A 24,594-nucleotide genomic window follows, 5' to 3' on the forward strand; every position below is an offset into this window, starting at 1 on the left:
ATCAATAAAGTGTTGGCTCCACTGGCAATGAAGTCCCTTAAGTGGCTTGATTGGGTTTGCTCTCCAGTTCGAGTCGCAGGGAAGTCGCCTTTGTTGGGAGAACTTGTACCTCTCGGTTCGAGCGGAGACTTCTAGTCTGCATTGTAGTACGGGCTTAAAGGTGCCTTCCACAGTTGAAGCCCTCCCCAGAATACCTCGTGGTCAAAAATAAAAAAAAAATAGAAGAAAAACTGGATCCGGCTAAATGAATACATTTTTAATAAGCAATAGATTCATAAAGCTAATGCATTGTTGAATATCAATTTGTTTTCACATTCCATACAACGACCCAAAGACAAAACACCTTTTGGAAGTTTGAAAATGTTTGTCTTTTAAATATCTTGTTCCTAATGCTAAACATGCACTAAATGCTAAGATTATATATAATGAAATAAACAACTACGATCGCCCCCCCCCCCCACCACCACCACCCTTTTTTTTTTCCTTCGTTTGCACTCTATTGGTTTTGTGTTGTAGGGTTGTAGATTCATTGCACTTAATTTGCAGTTTCGATTGTTTTGTTGTGGGGAGATGACGTCTTAATAGTGCACGTTGGTGTTGGGATATGATTGTGAGTTGCGACAATGCTCTCATAATCATAATCATAATCATTTGAGAAAATGCGCCAACAACAGCTTAATTGATATTGTGGGCAGGCAAGATTAATAGATACGATCTTTTAATTATATGGTGATAATTAATTAACAAGACAATGTTAGAGCTGTAATTGAACAACATAAAATTGTTCAGGTTTCGATCATTTTATGTGTCATACGGAAACGTGGTTTAGTTGAATCATCATCATAACAATGATACTGATATCTGTTAGGTTATTTGCACTTCATCTCATCCCAGGAGTAGCATAAGAGGAACCAATATTTAATACTCATTCGGTATGATTTCTCCATTGACCAAATGAGTTTTTTTCAATTTTTTTTTTACCGTTTGGTTTTAATTGGAGGAGATTTTTTGGGATTAAAATAACTATTGTTTCTACTATGAGAAACTCAAATTTGGTGTTTAAAAGTTGTTTTCAAATGCTTATTTTTGTCTTCGTAATATTAATTTTGAATACATATCGTATTTGTAATATATATTTTGAAATTTTTATAATTTTCCATTTCAAAATTACATTTTTCTCTACTTAAAATTTATTGTTGGATTGAATGATTTCACTGTATGTTAATAGCTAAAATTTTTTCCAAACATCTAATTTGACGTTTAATTTTTCCTAATCATTTATGACAATTCCAACAACAATATTTAGAAAATGCACTTAGCAGAAGCTAAATTTGATGAGCAAACAACTAATTTTTATTTTATTTTATTTTGTTAAATACCTCTTACCCTTACTAAAAGCTCCTTTATTAATGTAGGTAGCGAAATTAACTTTGTATCACCTCACTTGTCGCAAAAATTCATGTTGGCTACGCATCACCTAAGTTTTGCTTTTTGACTTTTTTTGTATTAACCAACTATTTTGTCTTTAATATCATTAGAAGATATGGAAGAATATGTGCTAAAAGACTATTTTACCCTTACAACAGTTTCTTGATCTCTCTATGCATCAATAAAACTTAGAAATGTTGAAAAGAATAAAGCAAAATAAAGGAAAACAAAATCAATTTTGGGTCTTAATTAAGGATTAATTTGTTTAAACTATGAAAATTTCACTTAAGGTTTAGGGTTGTTGACAAGGGGGGGGGGGGGGAGGACCTATAGGGCAAGGGTGCCCGTGGCACTGTAGAGTTTAAAAAAAAATTTTGGGGGTGATTAAATAAAAATATAAAAAATTTAGTGCTAAAGTCCATATTAGCATTTGCGCACTTAATATTTGATAGACATTGTACTTTAAGGCTTGGAAGTTTATATGGAGCGGGGATTCTTTTCCTTTGTAATTATGTATTTTCCTCCATAGATTATAAATACAATTTTTTTTTCATGTGGTATTGACAGTAAATAATAGTCTCAATATATATATATATATATATATATATATATATATATATATATATATATATATTTTACTTTTAATGATTCGGTTTGTTACTAATTTATTATTTTTAAGAACTTGAAAATTGAAATTAAATTTGATCACGTAGAATTTTCGTCTGAGCTCCTCCCTTGGTTGTTGAAACGACGTAATTGATGCTGTGACCACATCAAATTCCTAATGGTCTTAACGATATAATAATTATTAATCGATACAAAATGTAAACTTAGAAGCTATGGAGTCATTGTCAGAATTCTTTAGTGACTACATGAAATTTTGCCAGATTGAGGTGATGGAGAATAATTTCCAATATATCGACCTAAAAGAAACAAAATGCCCCGGCCCCCTAATGACCTTTGGTTGCTTTTTTCCATTGTAGAAGGCGTCATCAACTTGGAAACGAATTAGGGACAAACTTGAATAGGCCTACAGGGACCAGGGTACCAGGCAGTATTGGAGTTGATGTAACTACAAGCTTCAGAATTCACGAACACTTAAAGTAGTGGGGAAATCCTTCATGTTCGAATGCAGAATTGCGTATTGAATTATTGATAGTCATTATTCAGTAGTTTCTGTCTTTTGTTTAATCAATTTTCAAGTTGGAAAGAAGTTGGATGCAGATGTTAGTTAGCCCATGCATGAGCATGGTGCATGCCTGGGTGTCGCAAAACTGTGCTAAATTCAAGGCTCTGAAATCTGAATATTGGCCCATCAGCTAGCTAGATTTGCTTTCAGAGATTGTGCAACCCTGGTCTGTTTGTGACGTGGCACACGCAGATTGGTGCACCTTCCCAGTTGCAATGACTTAACAGTATGCTGGCTGTGTAAGATCAGAACTCATTGTGAGAATCTGAACTATGTCAGATGGCAACAAAAGGAAACAGCAAGCAAGTTCCCCGAATTTGAGGTCCATATCCCCGGTTTCTTGAACAAGTCAACAAAATCGACCCAGTTCTTGTGATATATACATATATATATAATATATACACGAGAGCCGGACCAGTACATTGAGCCCACATGCCCAGGTTAGAATTTTTAGTAGCGTACTTCGCGCTTTGAATCACATGCTACGATGAACGACAGAATGATTGTTAATTATGTATAAATCATTTGTTAAACATATTTAATCAAAGACTAATCTTGGTGTTTTGCTAGGTGATGAGCTGTGAAACAAGCTAGGGCATATATTCTTATTTGCAACTTGTTCAATTTCTCGGCAGCCAAAGCCTTAGGCATCGAGAGACTTGTATTATCACTGCCATATGTTAATCTCATTCCATAAATCAATCAATTTATGACAAGTCAGTTAAGGTTTCTTCTTTAAAAATAAAATAAAACAAAATAACATTAAGGTTGATGTTAATTAATTTTCTACATATGATAAATATAAGGGATGATATATATGTTGTCATTTTTTAGTATAGACAGGGTGCATATAGAGTATCTGTCTTTTAAAAGTTACGGATATTTATACTTGAGAATAATTATATATATATATATATATATGCTTGAGGAGAAATGTGTTACCTATTGGTAAATGGGAATTATAAAATTATACAATCAATTTCACTTGCTTGAGAAATTTCTTCTTGCTCGCTATTGAAGAAAACTAGAGATGCAAACTGTGATGCGTGAGTAATGTACTAAAATTGGAGTCTGAAACTTGATACTAAAAATAGTAAATTGATTACAAATCTAATTTAATATATTAAGCGAATATTAATAATAGATCCACAAGCGAGCTATATCTTTCCGAAGAGATCTTAAGGAAGAAAATGACAGGATTAAAGAAATAACATTAGCCAAATTGCATTTCTAAATTACACTAAATCAGTCACAGGAATCTCATATATATTAACTACAATTTCGGTGATACATTCAAAGGAATGCCAGTTGGTCATCGATTTTCCTTCTATTTTAATCCTTGCATCGATACTTTCAAATTGCACAGTAATATAGAAATTCTCAACTCATTACTCACAAATTCATCACCTAGATAAAAATAAATATATAAAAATTCGGTGTAGTCAATATTCCATGGAAGTAGAATGCCCCCAAAAATAAGGGAAGGAACCCCAGAGAATGTCTTATTGATGTGAGTTAATTATCATTTTCAATACAAGTTAGGTACCATTAAATAAAACAGAATAAAGGTGTAGATAATTCCACCCGATTATTTTTGTAAACCCACCTCGCTTCTATAAATAATCATAATATTTTACAAAATTATAAATTAACGATAAGTTTAAATAAATAAATAAATAAATAAAATCATTATTTTAATATATATTTCTTTCTTTTCCGATTTAGGTCTTTGACCATTTGAATTACTTTAAAATAAGTTTAATGTGATTATTTTACCATTATAATAGAAAATAACTAAATTGCTCCAAGAAACATATATTATTATATGTACTAGTTTAGACATGTAGTTTTATGCTTTATAATCTAATATGTTATAAATAAAATTTAATAATTTTCAATATGTTACTTGTCATAAAAATATTTTGTTAGCTTGCTTGAATATTATTTATAAATACATTATTTAGAAATAATAAATTTTGTATAAAAAATTCGAAGTTAAAATAATTTTTTTATGTATTTTAGTACTTTTAGCTTATGAGGCTAAAATAGTCGTATTAAATTTATGCTGAAAGCAACTTCAATAGTCAAATATAAATAAGAAAATATAGTAAAAAAATGAAGATGGATTTAATTGATAAGTTCTCCAAATTTATTCTTCATTTGAAATTTTTATAAATAATATAAATTTACGGTAATAATTTTTTAAAAGTGGAGTAGGTGTTTATAAAAATTGTGGGATGAAAATATCACCATCCAAAAAATAGTAATTGATTATAATATTGGTGGAAGTGAAACTAACCAAAACCTTCTTTTTTAAAAAAGAAAAAAGAAAAAATTAACCATTCTTCTTCATGTTTTAAAAATTCATCTGAATTCTCTTATGTTACGATACTAAATAGACCAATACTCGTTTTGGAGGACACTTCCATCCCTCACACAAATTTAAAAGTGGAAAAATAAATGAACTTCAAGGGTAAATTTGCAGCAAAGTTATTGGCATTAACGTCTGGAGGATTGAGGCGGATTTGAGATAATGAGAGGAAAATGATTAATTTTGCTAAAGATTAAAGAAGAAGGGGTGGGTTTATTTTGCTATGAACGTAGTAGGAAGAGGAGAAAAGAGGACCGCAACGGTAGTATGTCTTGGGAAGGAGAGTTTGCGAGTAGGCACATAGTCTTCATCGTAGATGATTACAGAGTGACTGTTTGTGGAGAGTCACATGGATTCCTCTGAACATGTACAGACACCTGAACTCAGCTGAATCATCAATTGTGTAGACAGGCTCTCTCACTTTTTATTTCTTATACACCTTCCATCAGAATCTCAATGCTGCTAGCTACTTTCACCTTTTCGTCTCCTTTCTCCTTTTTAGCGTCCATGTGTCCTACCCAGGCCATTATTAATTCCATTATTAATTCTCACCCAATGAAACAACACCCCTCCACCCCATCGTCACATATAATTAGGCATGATGCACCTCTGTTTCAATCGTAAATAGTATAATATTTTCGGACAGAGTATAATATTTTCATACTAGACTCCTCTCGTGATATAGATCACTTTATTTTTTATAAATTTCGTGTCACTTGTATTTTAATATTAGTATATAATTACAATTTAATTACTTTTATTTTTTCACTTATTAGCTACTAATCACATTAATAAAATTTGCTCAGAAGAAGCAAGATTAGGAGAGGATCTTGATACATTTTTGTAACCAAACTAGCTGAAAGACAACTTTGACCTCTATCTTATTGCACCAACAAATGTTTTTCACCAAGGAGACGACCGTCATTCCACTAAAATTGGTGCTCATTTCACCATATGCCTTTGGACCCACGACGCTACTTCCATAATTTTCAAATTACTTTTATTTTTTGTTTCATTTTTTTTTCCTTTTCTCTGTAAGGACTTGGCTATTGTGGTGTATGTTATTAGTTTGTAAATTTTGAGGACAATCCTGAAACAGTATGACTAGCTTATAGCTCCAATTGCCAAGAGAATCTCTCTGTCTGTGTGGTCTAAGTGACTGCTGGTCTACAGTGCAATCTCACGTGCAACACGCTGTAGCTTTTGTTTGTTATCTCTCTCAGATTAAAACATCTATAAAGCCGCTTAATCTTCCTCACAGGGAGAGATCTATCATACATAAAAGGGCAACTTTGTTTGGTCTTTTGGGAATGTAGTGCTTGCCTTGCCAACTAGCTTATCTCAAACTCAGAAAGCCCAGTTTCTTTCATTGGGGTTTCTTTAAAGGAATCAGTTTCACCTTCAACAAGCTTTTATCCACCACAACTTCTCTCCTTTATGGCTTTAGAAGCCGTAGTTTACCCAAAACCCCAAGACCCATTTGGTTATTCTTGTAATAAGGACATTTACTCTTCACCAGGAGAAGGAGGAGGAGCTTGGGGCTATGACTTTTGCTTTCAACAAGAAGACAGAACTCTTCTTGGAATCATTGATGCTAACATCATAGAGCAAGGCCTCCATGCAAATTGGGACTCATCATCATCTCCTTCAATTATGCAACATGCAAACGAATCATGGGGTCCCAATTCTTCTCCCGACGCCTACGCAGCTGACCAAACTCTCTCTGCAGGATCATTTTCTCCAGCAGCAGCAGCAACAACAGGAGGTAGACGAAAGCGAAGGCGCACGAAGAGCAGCAAAAACAAAGAAGAAATTGAGAATCAGAGGATGACTCATATTGCTGTTGAGCGCAACCGCCGTAAGCAGATGAATGAATACCTAGCTATCCTTCGATCTCTTATGCCTCCTTCTTATGTTCAAAGGGTAAGAATTTACCATCTCTTAACAGGAACTCGGATCTAGTGCTGATTTGAACAGTGTGTGCAGTTGAAAGTTTGCTATATATTAATCATCAATCACAGTCCTTATAAAATGATTAGCTCTTTAGTTAGAAAAAGTGTTTTCTCTTTTTGAATTAAATGCAAATAATTTTATCATGTCTGCAGGGTGACCAAGCGTCAGTAATTGGAGGCTCCATTAATTTTGTTAAGGAGCTAGAGCAGCTCTTGCAGTCCATGGAGGCACAAAAGAGAAATACAAGTCAATTATTAAAAGCAGGCGATAATGGTGTCTCATCCCCATTTGCCAATTTCTTCACCTTCCCGCAGTACTCAACACGCTCAAGTCAGAGCAACAATTTGGCGCCAGATCATGAATCGAGTATGACCGAAAATGTAGCAGACATAGAAGTGAACATGGCGGAGAGCCATGCCAACATTAAGATACTTACAAAGAAACGACCTAGGCAGCTCTTGAAAATGGTTGCTAGTTTCCAAAATCTCAGGCTCAGTGTTCTTCATTTAAATGTCTCCACCGTTGATCAAATGGTCCTGTATTCAGTCAGTGTTAAGGTCAGTGATACGCTTATATACATATGCAATTTTGCTCCTCTATAGTAATTTTCCTTCTTTTTTTTTAATCAAGAGTTTCTTTTATGCAAAATTAGCATGTAGATTATTAACAAGAATATAAGAATAATTAAATCTCAACGATATACTAGTACTAATAAACATGTGACACAAAATTTTTATAATATCATGGAAGTTCAAATTAGGAAAGGATCTTAAATTATTATTATTGTTGTTGTTTTTTTAACTAATCCTTATTTTGTGTGAAATTAATAGGTTGAGGAAGGGAGCCAGCTGAATACAGTGGACGAAATTGCAGCTGCCGTTCATCAAATACTACTGGAAATTGAGGAGGAAGCAACAGCTTTTAGCTAGCTGAAACTCAAACAACCCTAATTTTGTGTGTGTCTGTGAGTGTGTGTTTTAATATTATGTGAACGGGGTTATTTCTCTATCATATAATTAAACGTAATGTTTCCCTTTCATTGTTGCTACGTGTCATTATGGGTCCTTTGAGAATCTTGTGTAGTTGTAGTTTTGTACAACATTTGTCCAAACGGACAAATGGTCTGGGAGACGTGGATATTATTCAAAGCTTATGCCGTAAATCTATATATGCTAGGCTATTTTATATATAGACGTCTCTCAATACTTGAAGTTAATCACTAGCGACTTCCCTAATTTTATAATTAACAAGACAAAAATGTAGGAATCATCTCGGTTATGATAATTTTGTTATTATATCTTCAAGATTTTTTTCCCTTTTGTTAGTCTTTTTCTTTGAAAAAGAATTACCTTTCAGTGTGTCTGAAATGAGTAAGAATCCTTAAAAAACAAAAAAAAGATAAGGATCCTTATTTAAAATAACAAAAGAAAAGAATAAGGATCCTCTTCTTGTTTTTTTTCCCTCTTATTACTTTCATAATTTAATTTTTTTAAAAAAAAACTGATTTGATTATAATTAAAAAAAAATTAGTTTGACTCTATCTTAGCCACTCATTATATAAGGAGAGACAAAAAGAAAATAATAGACAATGAAAGAATGCTAATCCATTTCGTAAATAGTTAAATTGATTGATTCTTTTGCTACAAGATTTAAGGTCTTTAGTAACAAGTATTTTAATGATAAAATTGTTTTCGTTGCCTTAGGTATGTTGTGGCAAAGTAAAATATATTTATTTACCAAATATTTAAGAAATAAACTAATATTTAATTATTACTTTTAACGATGCATATTTTGTAGTTTAGGACATACATTAGCAACAAATTAACTTTTTGTTGCCAAAAGATTTAGTGCCAAACTAAAAATGTAAGCACCGAAACATTTAGTGACAGAACCTTCATTGCCAAATAGTTTCATCACGAAAGAGTGACCAATACCAAAAAAATTTCTTTTTGACTTTTTGTGACAAAATTCAAATTCCATCTTTAAATATGTATTTGTAGCTACGAATTCTAATTTTGTCATAGAAAGTCAATTTTTAAAGGTGAAAGGCTAGTGGTTTTTTGGCAAATCAAGTTTTAGCAATAAAAATTTCAATTTTTTCGTTAAAAACTCTAACTCCCTATTGTATCTAATGTACTTTTTATTCTTTAAATCTTTCATCTATAAGTTTCTTTAATTTTCATTCTCTCATCTTTAATGTACAATTCTCGTTCTCTTATTCTTTAACTCAATCTCTATCTTCTTATCTCTTTTGCTTCTCTTCAATATGGTGTAATTTCTTTCTTTCTTTTTTTTTTTTTGATCTTTTTTTATTACAATCTTACATGACTATACTTAGAAGTTTTATTCATTTACAACTAGAAAAATAGATATTACATTTTGTAATTGTTTTTATCTATTTTTCATAAAAAATAATAATTCTTTTAAATTAATTCTTTTTTTTCTTCATAACAGTGTTAATATTCATTGCATTTAATTTTAAAGATTGTGATATAGTAATTTTGTTGAAAAAAAAAATTATTTCTACACTTGTAAAATTATTTATTTTATTTCTTAGCAACAAAATAATTTCGTTATAAAAAAAATTACTGCAGGTGTAACAAATTAAAAGAGTTTGTTACAAAATAATTTCTTAAAAAAGTTGGACACTCTTTTGTCAGGAATCTATTTTGTTGTAAAATGATACTTAGGGCCAGAAAACTTTTGTTTTGTAGTTAAATATATAGTGTGACAATGTTAGGCGGATGACCTTGGCAGCAAACGTATTTTTGTTGCAACAGTCTAAGACAACAAAAATTGGTACTTTGAGCAACAAATCGTTGTCGTTGCAAAAGGTCATTATTTGTTGTGGTGTAATTTCAAGCCAAGTTTGTAGTATTATTTTGATATATATATATATATATATATATATATATATATATATATATATATATATATATATATATATATATTAAATCGTAAAGTGTTAATTAAATTCATGCTGCAAGTGAAGTGAGCTAGAGATCTGTTCACACGGATGGTAAGCGATATTTTTATTTCCTTCTGTTACCATGCCAGAGAGCAGAGATCTTTCCGAAACTGAAAGAGAAATAATTGTGAAGGGCCATATTTATCCGATCACATCCCTAAGTTCAAATTAGGCATTGCCGCATGGCATGCACGTTGTTATCCAATTTTACCCATAATTTTTCAGAATTAAAGCATTCTCCCGAATATTTGACTAGGTACTTTTGTGAGTTTATATGCTTAATATTTAGTTATTTCCACGTATTATTACTTAATAACTACAATAGACAACGTATGTACTTGTATTTTGCTAGAAAAAACAAAATAAATCGAGTCCAATTATATATTAAATCTAAGCATATATCCGCTTCAAAATATCAATTTTTCAAGCCAATCTAACTACCTCTATTTTTTGCCTAGTTATGCAGTATTTTATTAAAAGAATAAAAGAAGAAAATTAAGACGACTCAATATTCCCCCGCCTCCGATCGCTATTGTGGTGTGCAAATGGCTCACCTCATGCAGGGTCCAACCCTCAATTATCAGCAGAAAGACCAATTTGTAATTTTCTTCTTTTTTTGGGTGACATTTCGTTCCCAATATATATTCAAATTAGAAACATGCAGGGTCCATCCCTCAATTATCAGCACAACAACCAATAATTTCTTAAAAATTATTAGCTGTACGTGCAACCAAGGGAAATTGAACTTTCAAGCATATACATCGATACCTCTTATTGAATCTTCTTTGTATGGATATAGAATTGTTTGATTTTATGCTCATGAATCGAGTTATCAACTCGTTTACCTGATGACTTCCTTCATAATCTCACCCTGTCTCTATGCGTTTGTTGGCACTGTAAAATAAAATATGTATGATTAGATTCTTCTGTTGGCACTCAAATGGATATATAAATAATATCTATTTTTGAAAAGATATAACCAACCCAAAAAGAAAACCATAATAACAAAACCAAAAGTTTGATGAAATGATAATCTTGATGACCTTTCTGGCGATTCCTCTAGCTAGTAGCTGGTTAGAATGATGCACAACGTTGACAAAATGTGAGGAACATGTGGGCTGTAACATATCTGCATGATGAGGCACAATATGAATTCATTTAAAAAATTCGTGACAATTTGTCCATCACAAGGATCCATTAGATTCTTGCTTACACTTTAGGGGAAAAGGAGAAGCTATAAAAGGCAGCTAGAGGACGAAAAAAGATTAGCTAACTATTCTCCCATGGAAAAATGTTTAAACTAAAATCAGAAGTATCATATTAGCTATAAAATAAATAAATAATAATATGATATATGTATATTTATTTTGAAGAAATATCATACAAGTGATGATTATATTAAATTTAAATACACATATTTTACATGCATTAAGTAGTTATAACATCTTATGTATTTTAGAAAGCGACAAGTTTTTTATTGATAAATAATCTCTTAGCTCCATAATTATTGGCATTAATTATTCATTCAGTGGCCCCACTTTTTGATATATAGAACTTAAATTTTGAATAAAATCAGAAGTATCATATTAGCTATAAAATAAACAAATAATAATATGATATATATATTTATTTTGAAAAAATATCATGCAAGTGATAATTAACTATTTTCCCATGAAAAAATTTTTAGAATAAAATTAGCGGTATCATATTAGTCATAAAATAAATAAATAATAATATGATATATGTATATTTATTTTGAAAAAAATCATGTAAGTGACAATTATATTAAATTTAAATACACATGTTTTACATGTATTAAGTAGTTATAACCTCTTATGTATTTCAGAAAGCGACAAGCTTTTTATTGATAAATAACCTCTTAGCTCCATAATTATTGGCATTAATTATTCATTTGGTGGCCCCACTTTTTTGATATATAGAGCTTAAATTTCGTTGTGTTATATACATGATAAGAGAGATCTCACTCTCAAAGACAAAGACCGTTTTAGAGGTGACATTTCACGTACGTCTGATAAGTAAATAATTTATCAATTGTTAATCCAAAATTATGGGTACATAGGATAAAATAACAAAAATAATTCCACTCTTGCTAAGAGTAAAAGGTGTTTATCTCAAACCAATTAACCAAACGGAAAAATTCGTTTTACATGGAGTGCTAATGAGAGAGGTAGCATCAAAATATAATTTCATGAATGGATTGGAATGATTGCAAATGGAAATAATAATAATGTATTTTCAGTGATAAGATAACAGATAACCCCCAGAAAGTGTACTGTTTTTGCCATTATCATTTCATTTGCTTATATAATTAAGGGGTCATGTTAAGTTATTCATCAGTAACTTAATTTAAAACAATCCGAATCTTTATATATATATATATAAGTACCTGTTTTAATTTAAGAGTTAATTATGCTTTTTAGAGGACATTGTTTTTGCCATTATCTAGAACATTTATTTATTTTTTTTCTTATTCTAACAATGACTAACCCTTCTTTTTACCAGTCAACATTGTCTTTTAAAGTTATGAAAATATATAATTCTTTGGACAATTAATTGATTTATTTTTAAAGACGCTGAAATTTTATTATTATTTTAAGAAACTTATTAGAATTCATAAGATCTCACGAGAAGGATTTTCTTTGTTTAATTTACAGGATGTTGTCTCTTCTGTTGCACCAATTAATTTTGACCATCAAATATTTTTGGAAGAAAAGTTTTAGATTCCTGATCAACAAATGGTTTTATGAGCAATGTCTCTCACGGAAGACAAGTCGCATGAAGAAAAAGATTCTTCAACGGATTAATTATTAAATATAACCTCTTAGTTCTTAATTAAACTATGAATTTGTCAATCAACAAAAAAAAAATACTGGGTGACAGGCTGACCACAGGTCAAAGCACTGGCCAACATGAGTTCATAATTAATAAATAGTTTTGGGCTTCATTGCTTTATGATAACATCCAGACCAACATTAAAAGCTTTGATGAGCCCATCATCGGCATGTTTTTGGGCTTTTGCTACTCATTTTGTGACACCGCAGTCCAGTACCGGGTAAGCTGTTTTCAGACTTAGAGATTATTTGTTAAATGCCGTAGTTTTAAATTTTATTAATTTCATATTTTTTTAAAAAATTACTTATTTATTTTTTGTAACTTATGCCTGAATTTCAGATATTTATGTCTGAATTTCAGATATTTATATTTGAATAGAAGAAGTAAACTTTTGTGATTTTTATCTGATGAAAAAATGTCTGAATGATAAGTAAATATTATATTCTGAAAATATTTCTATAAAATAATTTATTTCCTAAACTATAAAACATAATTTTATTTTTATTTTAATTTATAAGGACATAAATGTCAAAGAATCAAGTTTAAAATATTTTTTATTATAAAAACAAACAAGATACCACTTATGTTCAGATATTAAAAAAAAACAAATAAACATGTGATTCAAATTTTCATATTCAAACTCATTCAGACTTTTGAAAAATTTAGATCCATTCAAATTTCAAACAAAAAAAAAACACTACCTTAGATCAAGTGATTTTCTTTTTTTAATAATAATTTATTTGAAAAATTCTTTAACACATTGTCGCTGGATTATTGTGATTTTTCCTTTTTATTTTGAACATGCAATTACATAATACCGTAAATCGATTGATAAATCCATTAGCATAAGTTTATCTAAACGTAAAACTTAGCCTCATATCAAACATAATCTATCTTGATCTATCAAAATTTTAGTTCGAAAAATTTATTCGTAGAAAAGGGAAAATGTATAGTCCTACATATGAAAGGAAAGATACAAATTCTCAACTTCAATATTAATTGTGACAACCCAATACATCACGATTTTATTGTAGGATTTTGAAACCCAAATACATCCACATTTTAAAGAGCTCACCTTCTCTTACTAATAATACGGGATGTCGCGTTCTTATTTTTGCTCATTATTGAAACTCAACTACCATAAGTGCTCCAAGAAGTAGGCTATAATTAATATTTAACTTGGTTTCATTTGCTGGCTAATGGAGTATGTGAGACAATTAAGTTACTGTCGACTTAGCGTTACGCGGTTAAGGTAAGGTAAAATATCCAATCTAAAAGGTAGGGGATTTGACCATCATCTTAAGAGTAAAGATGAAGGATATGATTGAAAGATTAATTGATTGCTTCCACATCACATCAGAAAGCCAAACTCATCCCAATTTTGACAAGTGCTTGCTTGTTACTTGGCATTGCCATCTTCTGGAAGGCCAGAGATGTTAGCTGGGTTTTGCAGAATCTTGCTTAGTGTCCAGAGAGAGGGGGGGGGGGGGTGGTGGAGAGGTGAACCAAGTAGAAATAAATTGATGTGCGGATCATCACTATAAGCAGAAATAACAGATCATTCTTTCTCGCTACGGCATGAGAAATCACTATAAGTTTTGCTGAAAGTAAGCTAGCATGTCCTGAGTCATTAAAACCACCAGTTTCATTGAATAGACGAAGGGCTGGAAGGTACATTCTTATCAACAATTAAAAAAAAAATTGCAATCAAAACTGGAATCACATGTTTCATTTGAGCAAAAAACATTTCTTACATAAACACCAACTCTAAATTTCATTCAACCATCGATTACATAACCCAAAAACAACAATATGGCATGGTAGGGTTTTGAGTGGGGACATTACCTTTCCCCTCAAGGCAGACTCAGCTGAGTGATTTCCCCCCAAGGCAGACTCAGCTGAGTGATACAGAATCTTATTCTAGTTATACTTACACAACTTTGAAACCATTTAAAACCAATACTCTCGGCTTGCATATTCTTCTGATGTAGGCTTCTTCATAAAAAAAAAACCGTCACTTCTTGTGATTAATAAGCTCCCAACTTATCAGACAGAATGAACCATCTTGATCTTGAAGCTATATATGCAAAAGAATTTAAATCTTCACAAGGGAAGGATCGCATTCGGGTTCCTGTTGCTGTTGCATAGAGGCGACAAAAACCTCCCACTGCACGAGAATGATCTTTTCATAGACACAGAATCTTTATGAAGGCTTTGCACAATCGAAGAATTCCTCGTCAGCCTAAACGAGCTTGAATATGCACCATCTTGCTTCGCAACAATAGCTGAATTAGAATGAGAATCAGATTTCTCAGCATCTTTTGTAATTTGGTCGTATGAAAATTCACAAGACTCAAGAAGACCGAAATCTGCCAAACCAAGGCATATGGTCTCAGCCAGTGAAGAATCCAGTGAAACGGACCTCCTTATTGTTTGTGCTTGTGCTTGTAATGCCTGATTATCATCACCCGAATCATCAATTACCTGTAAAGCTCCATTCTCATTAGCATTAACATTATCCTTCAAAATTCTATCAGCCTCTGTTTCTGTTCTGTTTTCACAATCCTCCCGATTTCTCTCCCCATTCTCACCCAGCTCGCGATCGTTTCCCGTATGCTCAGTATGATTATCCACAGCTAAAGAAGAGCTGTCCGAGTTCTGGTTCGCAGTAGTAGCCAAAGGAGCAGTAACAGTCTCATGAACTATATGCGCGCGACACATTGGACAATTAATATGAGAACTTAGCCAAGTATCAATACAAGAAATATGAAAAGCATGGTTACACTTGGGCAGCAGCCTAACAGTCTCATCTTCTTGAAACTCGTTCAAGCAAACAGAACACTCAGTTCCTTCAATCAACCCCTCGCCTTTCTTGTACCTGCAAACCGTAATTGAATTAATAACCGACTGCTGCAAACCAACCGTGTGAATCAACCAAATGGGGTGATCAATTCTATTTTCGTCAACAAAGTCTTCATCTTCACCGTCAGATTGAGCTTGTTGGTGTCCTTCGTTGGTCTCTGAATTGCACCAACCAGTCTTGGATTTAATAACATAGAAAGCAAGAAAAAGGATGAAGCTGAGTACTAATGCAACAAAGATGATCACATAAGGTGGGGTTGAATTACTTTGATGAGAAGGTGGAGGTGGAGGTGGTTCTAGGTAGTAAATGCCTGGTAAAGGGACACAATTGTAATTAAAAGGGCAATTTGGGTCACAGTAATATGAGCAACTTGTAGTTCCATTTGATTCTGAAGCTGGGAAGAGTTTCCTGTGTTTCATTGCTGGGGGAGAAAGTGCAAGAAACTGAGAGAAAATTGAAGAAAATTCAGAGAAATGAGGTGTCTTTGGTTGAATTACAAGAGAAGAAATCAACGAGACCAAGACATTGTAGTACTGTGTCACTTTCAAAGGTTTAGTTAAGAGTGAAGAATCGTGTTTGTTATGTTTTGGCACCAAGTGATCTAGAAGTTCCATTTCTGTGTCCACTCTGTCTAATAAATAATCGAATTGCAATAAAATCTATTCTCGATTCAATTATCAAATTTATTTATATTCTAATTGATGTTGCATGCATATTTATAAATGAGTAAATAAATTTTATTTAACATTATATTTAATTTAATTATTTATACACTTACAGTAATTTAATAATAAGATTTACCAAATATAACAACTGTTTTTTAAATTCATATCACTTTAAAAATTTTTTTTTACTAAACATTTAACTGATTTTCTTCACAGCTATTATTTATACAATATAACTAACAGCAATTATTTTAAAATTTACAGTATTATCAAACTGACTCTAAAAATTACACATTAATTAAAATAAGATTCATTCTACATCTAATCATTTTTTTACTCTATGTGGATGGAAGTGTATACAAATACAATACGAAAAGGAGGAATTATCTTGCAAGTATTGGTAGTTTTCGTTGTCCTAATCGTGATGATATATCATACCTTAAAAGTTGGTGAAATTAACATTATCTCTAATAAGCTGCCGTGGAGTCACAGTCGGGGTAGCATTTATTTACATGTCCTTCTGTCTCTAAGTAAATGAAATGGACCTCATATCAACTATATTTATTAACATTTTTAATATTAAGTTTGTTGGAACGTTTGGTGGGTGGGCAAAACCAGGTAATTATACCACTTAAAAGAATAATGTTATACTTTATTGATTCATCTTAGATGTGAACCTATATCACACTTATAAAAATATTGTAAATCCAAATCGAGGGTGTTTTGAATCAAAACTGTTCATTACTGGAGCGGACTCTTTAGGGAAAGCTAAAGCCTCCGAGGCACAGAGATTTATGTCTCATCATATAGGACCCGTTTGGGGCAGCTAATGCAATAGTTTAACAAAATGATTTAAGCGCATTTATAAGTATTTTCTAAATGTTGTTGAAGACTTTTTCCCATAATATTTTTTAACTGATTTTAGATATATTTGAACATATTATTCATGTTATCGGAGAGAAAGTTAGCATAAAATATACCTTAAACAACTATCCACAAAACATTGTGCATCAAAAAGGTATAGCATTTTTGACAATTAAGCAGCATCTTGCTCTCAAATAAGAAGCTGCTTTATTACTCTTGAGTTTGATATGGTAGACAGCCCCGTATCCAAATCTCAGTAGGAGAGTTGTGGCTATCGCTCATCGTAAAGTGAGCAATGGTGTCTGCTAGATCAATCCTCATTACCCTTACTTTTAATGTTATGATTTATCTTAAATACTTTTATTATTGGATCTTTACTTATCAGCTCAACTTTTTAGCCAAACAATTTTTTTAACATCGACATAGTTTGATTTCTCATATTAGCAACTTCTTTTGACAATTTTTTTTTTTAAATTTTCAAGTCACTATTGAGCTATTATCTGTTGGTTGGGCTACAAATGTTTATCTTTAGTCTTAATTAACGTTTCACTTCGGGGACTATTAAAACTTGTCTTAAATTAATACTATTGCTAGACCTTTATCTATAAAACCACATATTTTATCCTAAAAATCATATATCATATGATCCAATAATGATTCGAGAAATAAACAAAGACAAAGATAATATTTTGAAAAATGACTTCAGAAAATAGCCGATGAGCAAATGAAAATAAACGCCCGATTGTGGCATATGATTACCAGATTTTGACATCAAATTTGACAACAGAGATTAATGGACACATGCATTGAGCCTAAATAAACTTTTTTTGTTTTTTTCTTTCCCCCATAAAGTAAGCCTTGTAAACTTAATATTTATTCCTTTATCTAGGTAACGATTTTTTGGATGTTGGCATATTTTGAAATACGTGTTGAGCTCTGCGTGCTACTACATAAACATTTGCTAAATGGGAACGCCTAAGTTACAATCAATGTACCTTACGTTCTTTGTCTTTTTCTTTTTGGCAAATATCATATGAGCCCTCCTAATTCTTTTTATTTTCAATTTTTACAGCTGTGGATGTATTTGTCTTCTTCCGTCCCTCCTACATCGATTTTTTATTTTCTCTAAAGTTTTATTTATTTCTTTAAACATTATTAAATGATTATCAAATTCATACAAATCTATAAATTCAGAATAAACTTCTGGTCCTAAATTTATTAATCATAATCTTGAATTGTAGGTTTATTGCATGTAATTTAATTATATAATTTAATTAAAGAGAAATTATATAAAAAATATAAAAAATATACATGACAGACTTCAAAATTAACATGCAATAGCTTTCAGAATTACCGTTAAAATCATTCCTAAGAATTAATTCTGATTAAAGGGCATTATCAACATATGCTCTGATTAATTCTGATTAATAGATACCATTTGATATTTTAATTTACCATTTTAATTCAATTAATATAATTTCCATAAAATTCAAGGGTGCCAATAGATATTTCACTTCTTGAATGTATGCTACGTTACACGTAACCTAGGTTTGGCCTTGCTAAATAACGATGCATAACGGTGTATAAATAATTAAACAACAATGTATAAGCCAGTTAAACATGAAATGCGGGCGTTTACATTTTGTCCAAATGCGAACATTCACATCTTGTCCAAAGTACTTTATTCAAGACAAATGCTGAATATATATCATTATTCGCAAATCTTAGTTTTATAACTAATTAAGTTAGCAGCATTTGTGTTTTATGACAATTAGATTCAAGGTTTTTAAGTTTTGTTATCATTTCTTACTATTAAAAATAACAAATGATGAGATATATTATGCTACTGTGAATTAAATGTACTTTTTAAGACTTAAACTCTTAACTTCTTATTTCAGTAGACGATATCAAATGATTAAAATATTTTTTTATAAAATAAATAAGAAAAGACGTTGACGGAATGAAAACAACCCATGAATCAAATAATCAACACTAGCTACAAAAGCCAGATTAGAAGATGCAAGATGCCGATTTTTTTATAGTTTTGCTTGTGCCATGACATTACATTTGTTTTATTCTGTTCAAGCCGCAAAACGGTTTGCTTCAAATAGTCAGACGGATAAAGTTTGGAAAAAACTGTTACTACAAAACACATTAAAAAATTGGGCTGGGCTTTGATTGGGCCAATGAGACCAACACAAGACACTTGTATCTGCCACGTGTACCCAACGGACGAAAATCACATTTATAAACGCGCCCAACGGCTAGCCCTTCTCGCTTTTAATTTCAAATCCTAAACTGAAATCCAGCAGCGAGGCGGAGCACACAGACAGAGCGAAGAATAAAGAATTTCCTTATTTCCCCCTTGTTTTTTCTTTTGTTTAAAAAAAAAATCGAAGCTAGGGTTTTGAATTTGAATGGAGATCCCCGAAGAAATCGACAATTACATAAAAGAATCAATCGATCACACACTAGGCCTCCCGGTCTCCACTAAAACCCTTCAACTGAAACTCCTTGCCTACGAAGAATCACTTCAACGTGTTCGCAATGAGTGTTTCTCTTTACTCTCCAAAAGCAAAGAAAAAGATGAAATCATCGAGCGCGCTAGGGTTCGTATTTCTAATTCTTCATCCGTTATGTTATGGTATCTTGCTTCAATTTTTCCAATTTTGGTTTGTGATTTTTGTATTTAATAGGCAGAGGCGAGTATGAACGCGCAGGCAGTGAAACGATTTGTGGAGGAGAACCAGAGATTGGCGGAGGAGTGTAAGAGATTGTTGAGTGATTGCAGCAAATGGGAGAGGGAATGCTCTTTGTACGATCATGACAGAGAGGCGTTGATGGATTTCGGGAACGAGGCCGATGAGAGAGCTAAGGAGGCCGAAATTAGGGTTCAAGAATTGGAAGTTGAACTGGGGAAAGTTTTAGACGAATTGAATTTCTACAAGCACCGAGATGAAACTTGTGGGGTAATTAAAATGCTTTCTTTTCTTCAAAACTTGTTATTGCTTGTTTCATTTAAGCTTTTGTCGCTTGTAAGTTATAATTTGGTTTGGTCTGAATATATCGTTTGCTTTTTCTGCTTTATGAGTGTCTTACCAGAAGTTATGGAAACTGAAATCCAATCATTGAAAGTTAACTGATATGGAATTTATTAGCCCAATTGAAAATGTATATGAACTATCAAGTTGTAGGTAATAGTGTTTAGGGTATCAAATAAGAGTTCGTGACTGAAGATGTGGTCTTGTTATCAATCCAAACAAATATTTTTATATTTGAGGCAATAATGCTTGTGCATATTGATTCTTGGAGGTTACACGAAGTAGGTCCAATAGTGAAAATTGTCGGCAGAAATACAGTGGTGTATGAGATTGTATCTCAATGGAAATGTTTGTTTACACAACTTTGATGTAGATTCCCTTGCAGATTAGTTCTGTGATTAGATTAGAAAATAATCATATCAGATGCTATTAAGAATAAATTTCCTTTATTTCATGAACTTATCACATATAGTTGTTACTTGTGGAGAGATAGTCGTTGGTTTTTTAATGTTTATGGTTGATTGGAAGCACTTGCTATGTAATGTAGACTTTAATTGTCCTTTATGTTTCTTCTTATATCTTGTTTTGTTTTATACTGAATTGTGGTAATAGCGTCTGGTTAGATTGTGACACTTTTATGAAGTTTATAAGTGTTCTTCTTTACTTCAAAGGTTGAATCTTCTACTGAGGGCACATCTACTGAAGAAACTTTACTCGAGTCCATTTTGACATTGGTTTGTAAAGAGGAAGTTATGTCTGGCCATGCATTCCTGGAGGCAAATAGGGGACACGAGCCATGTCATTCGCTGCTGAGAATGTGGAATAGGTGAGGACCTTTTCCCGCCATTTTGGGCATCGTCTTTACTTAGCTTTCTTGGCTGAGGGTGATGTGTTGATCAATTACCAACACTTTACATCTCCACTTATCAAACCGTGTGTCGCAGATTTTAGTTGGAAGATTTGTTGATTTATTTCTTGAAATGCCGTTATCCTTTGTTGTGGCAGCTTGAAGCCATCAACTCAGAAAGTTCTATCTTTAGCTGCTGAATTCAAGACCCTTGAGAAGGATAAGGAACATCTTAGGGTGAACCTTGACAGAGCTGAAGAGGAGGTGAGATTGCTCTTCGAACAAAACAAAACATTGGATGTGGAGAACAAGAGGTTACTGAGGCAACTTCAGAAAGAAAGAAACTGTAATGGTTCTGGTGGAAAGAAAAGCAGCAGTGCATCTGCTAAGGTAAGAGGGGAAAATGGTCAAAGAGAGACATGATTGCAGAAAACCTCTCATGCTCTGCCTGTGTGTGTGTACACATATACATTTACTGCATCTGTGATTCCAGAAGAACAAATTAAATCATTTGCCAGACTAGACGGTTAATATGACTTTAATTTTAACTCTCATGCCTTTCTCGCAGACAAACAAGCGAAAATCCAGTCCCAAGTTGAGCAGTCCGATTGAGAAGAAGATTGGTTTTGATCTGGATTCAGCAGCAAGACAGCCTCTATCGCCCTTAAGATACAACTCGCCAGACTCTAGAATGCATAAGAAGTGATGTCTTTTTTTTTTTTTTTTCATTGTCCAAATTTCATTCGTTTCCTTCTTGGAAATCATTGTATACATATACATTTACTGCATCTGTGATTCCAGAAGAACAAATTAAATCATTTGCCAGACTAGACGGTTAATATGACTTTAATTTTAACTCTCATGCCTTTCTCGCAGACAAACAAGCGAAAATCCAGTCCCAAGTTGAGCAGTCCGATTGAGAAGAAGATTGGTTTTGATCTGGATTCAGCAGCAAGACAGCCTCTATCGCCCTTAAGATACAACTCGCCAGACTCTAGAATGCATAAGAAGTGATGTCTTTTTTTTTTTTTTTTCATTGTCCAAATTTCATTCGTTTCCTTCTTGGAAATCATTGTATACATGATGGTATTAGAAACTAATTCAAAGATAGCTTTTTTGAAGCCACAAACTCTAAATTTGTAATCTTGTAACTGTTTCTGATGACTTCGAGTAGCAAAACCATTTTAACTAGTGATGGTGGGTTTATATATTCTTTTTAAGGCTTAGTCATTTGGATGCTCTAAAGATTAATTTTTATCCTAAGCTCTCATATTAGAAGAGAATTCGAAATCAATCTGTCGTTGGAACTCGATTCAACAGTTTGACTATTTTCTCTAACGGTATGTGGAGTGTATTATCCACATATCTTCACACAGTATGGGTAATCCATCTAAAAAGTCCAATGCCTATGAACGACGTCGTTTACTAGTTCCTCCTAAGTCCCACTACAAAACGGCCAAGGTGGAACTCAAGGCTCTCCTTATCCAAATTGTTCCAACAACACACCATCAGACTCGGTCTCTCCCAAACTCAAAGTGGATAGTGGCTATGTCTCTTCTTCGTCTTTACTGTTGTTTCCCTTCAACCTCGTACTTGTACACTGAACCACAGCAACAACAATCACATGAAGCCCCTTTTGTATCCCTCCTCCAAAAACAGCAAAAACAACATTACAACTATTTTTTCCCTCTTTCTTCGTCTCCCTTTCATGCTTACACATTCCCAATTACCCCCAAAAAAGTTAGCCCTTTTGTTTTCCATTTCTCAGCCACCACTCAAGACCCATTTGTTGATTCTTCTTCTGCTGCTGCTGTAAATACTGAGCAACGGGAAGAAGAATATTCTAAGACCAGATTGGTTGCCCAGAACGTTCCTTGGACTTCTACTCACGAAGACATTCGTGCTTTGTTTGAGCAGCACGGGACAGTTCTAGACGTTGAGGTTTCTTTTTACATTATCGGAGTTTATTTTCTGTTTTGTGATATGGGTTTTGGTTTTTGATTGGTTTGTTGATGGGGGTTTTTTGTTGTTTTGTTCTTGTGGTTTTAGCTTTCGATGCATTCGAAGAACAGGAACAGGGGTTTGGCTTTTGTCACGATGGGTTCCCCTGACGAGGCTACTGCTGCTCTCAATAATCTCGAATCGTATGTAAGCATATAAAAGTTTAATTCTTTAATGAGTTTTTCATGTTTTCGTAAAAATTTTGATGATTATATTGGAAATGCATTGAAGTGGAGTAATGATTAGATGGCTTTAGTAATTTGGGACAACTCCCTGTTAATGTAGTTTAAAATAACTATGTAGCTTATTTATTTGTTTGTTTTATGGTTTTCAATTAAATTTTGTTGGCATATTTACAGTGAGGAAGTTAGTAAAGGGAATGAATATGATCGATGGAAAATAAATTTGATCTTCTTTATTTTCTTACCGACTATGCCTAGGCTTAATTTTTCTGTGTTTCATGCCATTTTTTCAACTTGGAAATGTTCTTCCTATGATTAGTTTTATTTTTATTTTTTAAGGAATTTGAGGGTCGTACTTTAAAGGTCAATTATGCAAAGATAAAAAAGAAGAATCCTTTCCCACCTGTTCAGCCAAAGCCATTTGCAACCTTCAACCTGTTCATAGCAAATCTGTCATTTGAAGCAAGAGCTAAAGATCTTAGGGAGTTCTTCATATCAGAAGGCTGGGATGTTGTTTCTGCTGAAGTTATTTTCCATGATAATCCAAGAAGGTCTGCTGGGTATGGATTTGTGTCCTTCAAATCCAAGAAAGTGGCTGAGGCAGCTATTTCTGCTTTTCAAGGGAAGGTAATCATGTGTTTAGTGATTGCACTTAGTTATTTGTACTTATAATATGTTTTTATTTTGCATTTATCGATACTTAGTTAATCTTGCTGTTTGAATAAGCTGGTTTTGAAGTGAAGAACTCTGAGAGGTGTTTGTCTTGCAGCTATTTATGGGACGACCTCTTCGAGTGGCTCCTAGTAGACAGTTTGCTAGACTTCAAACAAAAGAGGGTCTGCATTCTGACGAAACATCAGACGACTTGAACATTAATGCAGAGGAAGCAGACACGGCCGATGTAAGTTGAAAACGAACTGCTTCTGAGGGCACTTAAAATTCTTCATTTACTTGACTTGTAATTTTGCAGGTAAATTTTCTTATATTCACACAGATTTAAAAGATTTGTGATCATTAAGGCAAAAGAAAATGTTATATACAGCTATATTTTGTGCAATCTGGATGATGAAGTACTTCTATGTGTTCCAGCATCATTGTGCTACTAACCAGCATCACTGTCAAAGTTTAAAAAAAAAAAAAAAAAAGATACTCATTTCTATGCATTGTGCCAACCCTGATATAAGTGTCATTTGATCTCAAGACTTGTACTCCTAGAAGCTCCACCTTTACCTGCTAAGACAGCTAGTACTATTGGCTTAACTGAATGCACAATAAGATTCACATAATTCTAGCATACACGAAGAAAGTATTTGACAGTTATGAGGTATAGAATTCACATGCATGTAGACATTCCTTATCCTGAAGGCAC

At 32.7% G+C, this 24,594-nt stretch overlaps 4 protein-coding genes across 5 annotated transcripts; 3 read left to right on the forward strand and 1 right to left on the reverse strand.

The window, feature by feature from the left end:
• The first annotated feature begins 6,274 nt into the window (after window positions 1-6,274).
• LOC18041819 (transcription factor bHLH96) lies at window positions 6,275-7,877 on the forward strand. The gene is made up of 3 exons (XM_006433843.2): window positions 6,275-6,911; window positions 7,094-7,498; window positions 7,772-7,877. Exons 1-3 carry the CDS (start codon window positions 6,426-6,428, stop codon window positions 7,868-7,870), a joined length of 990 nt encoding a protein of 329 aa, XP_006433906.1. The 5' UTR covers window positions 6,275-6,425; the 3' UTR covers window positions 7,871-7,877.
• Window positions 7,878-14,582: 6,705 nt separating this feature from the next.
• On the reverse strand, window positions 14,583-16,150 carry LOC18041910 (RING-H2 finger protein ATL54). The gene has a single exon (XM_006433844.2). The coding sequence runs from the start codon at window positions 16,042-16,044 to the stop codon at window positions 14,866-14,868; it is 1,179 nt and encodes a 392-aa protein (XP_006433907.2). The 5' UTR covers window positions 16,045-16,150; the 3' UTR covers window positions 14,583-14,865.
• A 3,295-nt stretch (window positions 16,151-19,445) lies between these two features.
• Window positions 19,446-22,247, forward strand: LOC18041911. Of its 2 annotated transcripts, none has more exons than XR_002905675.1 (6): window positions 19,446-19,763; window positions 19,851-20,123; window positions 20,867-21,021; window positions 21,201-21,432; window positions 21,611-21,814; window positions 22,123-22,247. XR_002905675.1 is itself a non-coding variant. In XM_006433845.2 (6 exons), exons 1-6 carry the CDS (start codon window positions 19,572-19,574, stop codon window positions 21,947-21,949), a joined length of 1,017 nt encoding a protein of 338 aa, XP_006433908.2. In that variant the 5' UTR covers window positions 19,446-19,571; the 3' UTR covers window positions 21,950-22,245. The 2 variants fall into 2 exon arrangements, 1 of the variants encoding a protein (XP_006433908.2); XM_006433845.2 differs by having other exon boundaries at window positions 21,611-21,744; window positions 21,919-22,245.
• Window positions 22,248-22,407: 160 nt separating this feature from the next.
• LOC18041958 (30S ribosomal protein 2, chloroplastic) lies at window positions 22,408-24,282 on the forward strand. The gene is made up of 4 exons (XM_006433847.2): window positions 22,408-22,983; window positions 23,092-23,190; window positions 23,565-23,852; window positions 23,995-24,282. Exons 1-4 carry the CDS (start codon window positions 22,420-22,422, stop codon window positions 24,133-24,135), a joined length of 1,092 nt encoding a protein of 363 aa, XP_006433910.1. The 5' UTR covers window positions 22,408-22,419; the 3' UTR covers window positions 24,136-24,282.
• Window positions 24,283-24,594: the final 312 nt, after the last annotated feature.

Source organism: Citrus clementina, unplaced genomic scaffold (genome assembly GCF_000493195.1).
Source record: "Citrus clementina cultivar Clemenules unplaced genomic scaffold, Citrus_clementina_v1.0 scaffold_5, whole genome shotgun sequence".
Taxonomy (NCBI): Eukaryota; Viridiplantae; Streptophyta; class Magnoliopsida; order Sapindales; family Rutaceae; genus Citrus; species Citrus x clementina.

Bases quoted from the DNA above. Each gene is read 5' to 3' on its own strand.
- LOC18041819 (XM_006433843.2), top strand. From the start codon at position 6,426: ATGGCTTTAGAAGCCGTAGTTTACCCAAAACCCCAAGACCCATTTGGT. The intron at 6,912-7,093 runs GTAAGAATTTAC...TCATGTCTGCAG, and splicing joins CTCCTTCTTATGTTCAAAGG to GGTGACCAAGCGTCAGTAAT. The intron at 7,499-7,771 runs GTCAGTGATACG...TGAAATTAATAG, and splicing joins TGTATTCAGTCAGTGTTAAG to GTTGAGGAAGGGAGCCAGCT.
- LOC18041910 (XM_006433844.2), bottom strand. From the start codon at position 16,044: ATGAAACACAGGAAACTCTTCCCAGCTTCAGAATCAAATGGAACTACA.
- LOC18041911 (XM_006433845.2), top strand. From the start codon at position 19,572: ATGGAGATCCCCGAAGAAATCGACAATTACATAAAAGAATCAATCGAT. The intron at 19,764-19,850 runs GTTCGTATTTCT...TGTATTTAATAG, and splicing joins AAATCATCGAGCGCGCTAGG to GCAGAGGCGAGTATGAACGC. The intron at 21,022-21,200 runs GTGAGGACCTTT...TTGTTGTGGCAG, and splicing joins CTGCTGAGAATGTGGAATAG to CTTGAAGCCATCAACTCAGA.
- LOC18041958 (XM_006433847.2), top strand. From the start codon at position 22,420: ATGGGTAATCCATCTAAAAAGTCCAATGCCTATGAACGACGTCGTTTA. The intron at 22,984-23,091 runs GTTTCTTTTTAC...TTGTGGTTTTAG, and splicing joins GGACAGTTCTAGACGTTGAG to CTTTCGATGCATTCGAAGAA. The intron at 23,853-23,994 runs GTAATCATGTGT...TTTGTCTTGCAG, and splicing joins TTTCTGCTTTTCAAGGGAAG to CTATTTATGGGACGACCTCT.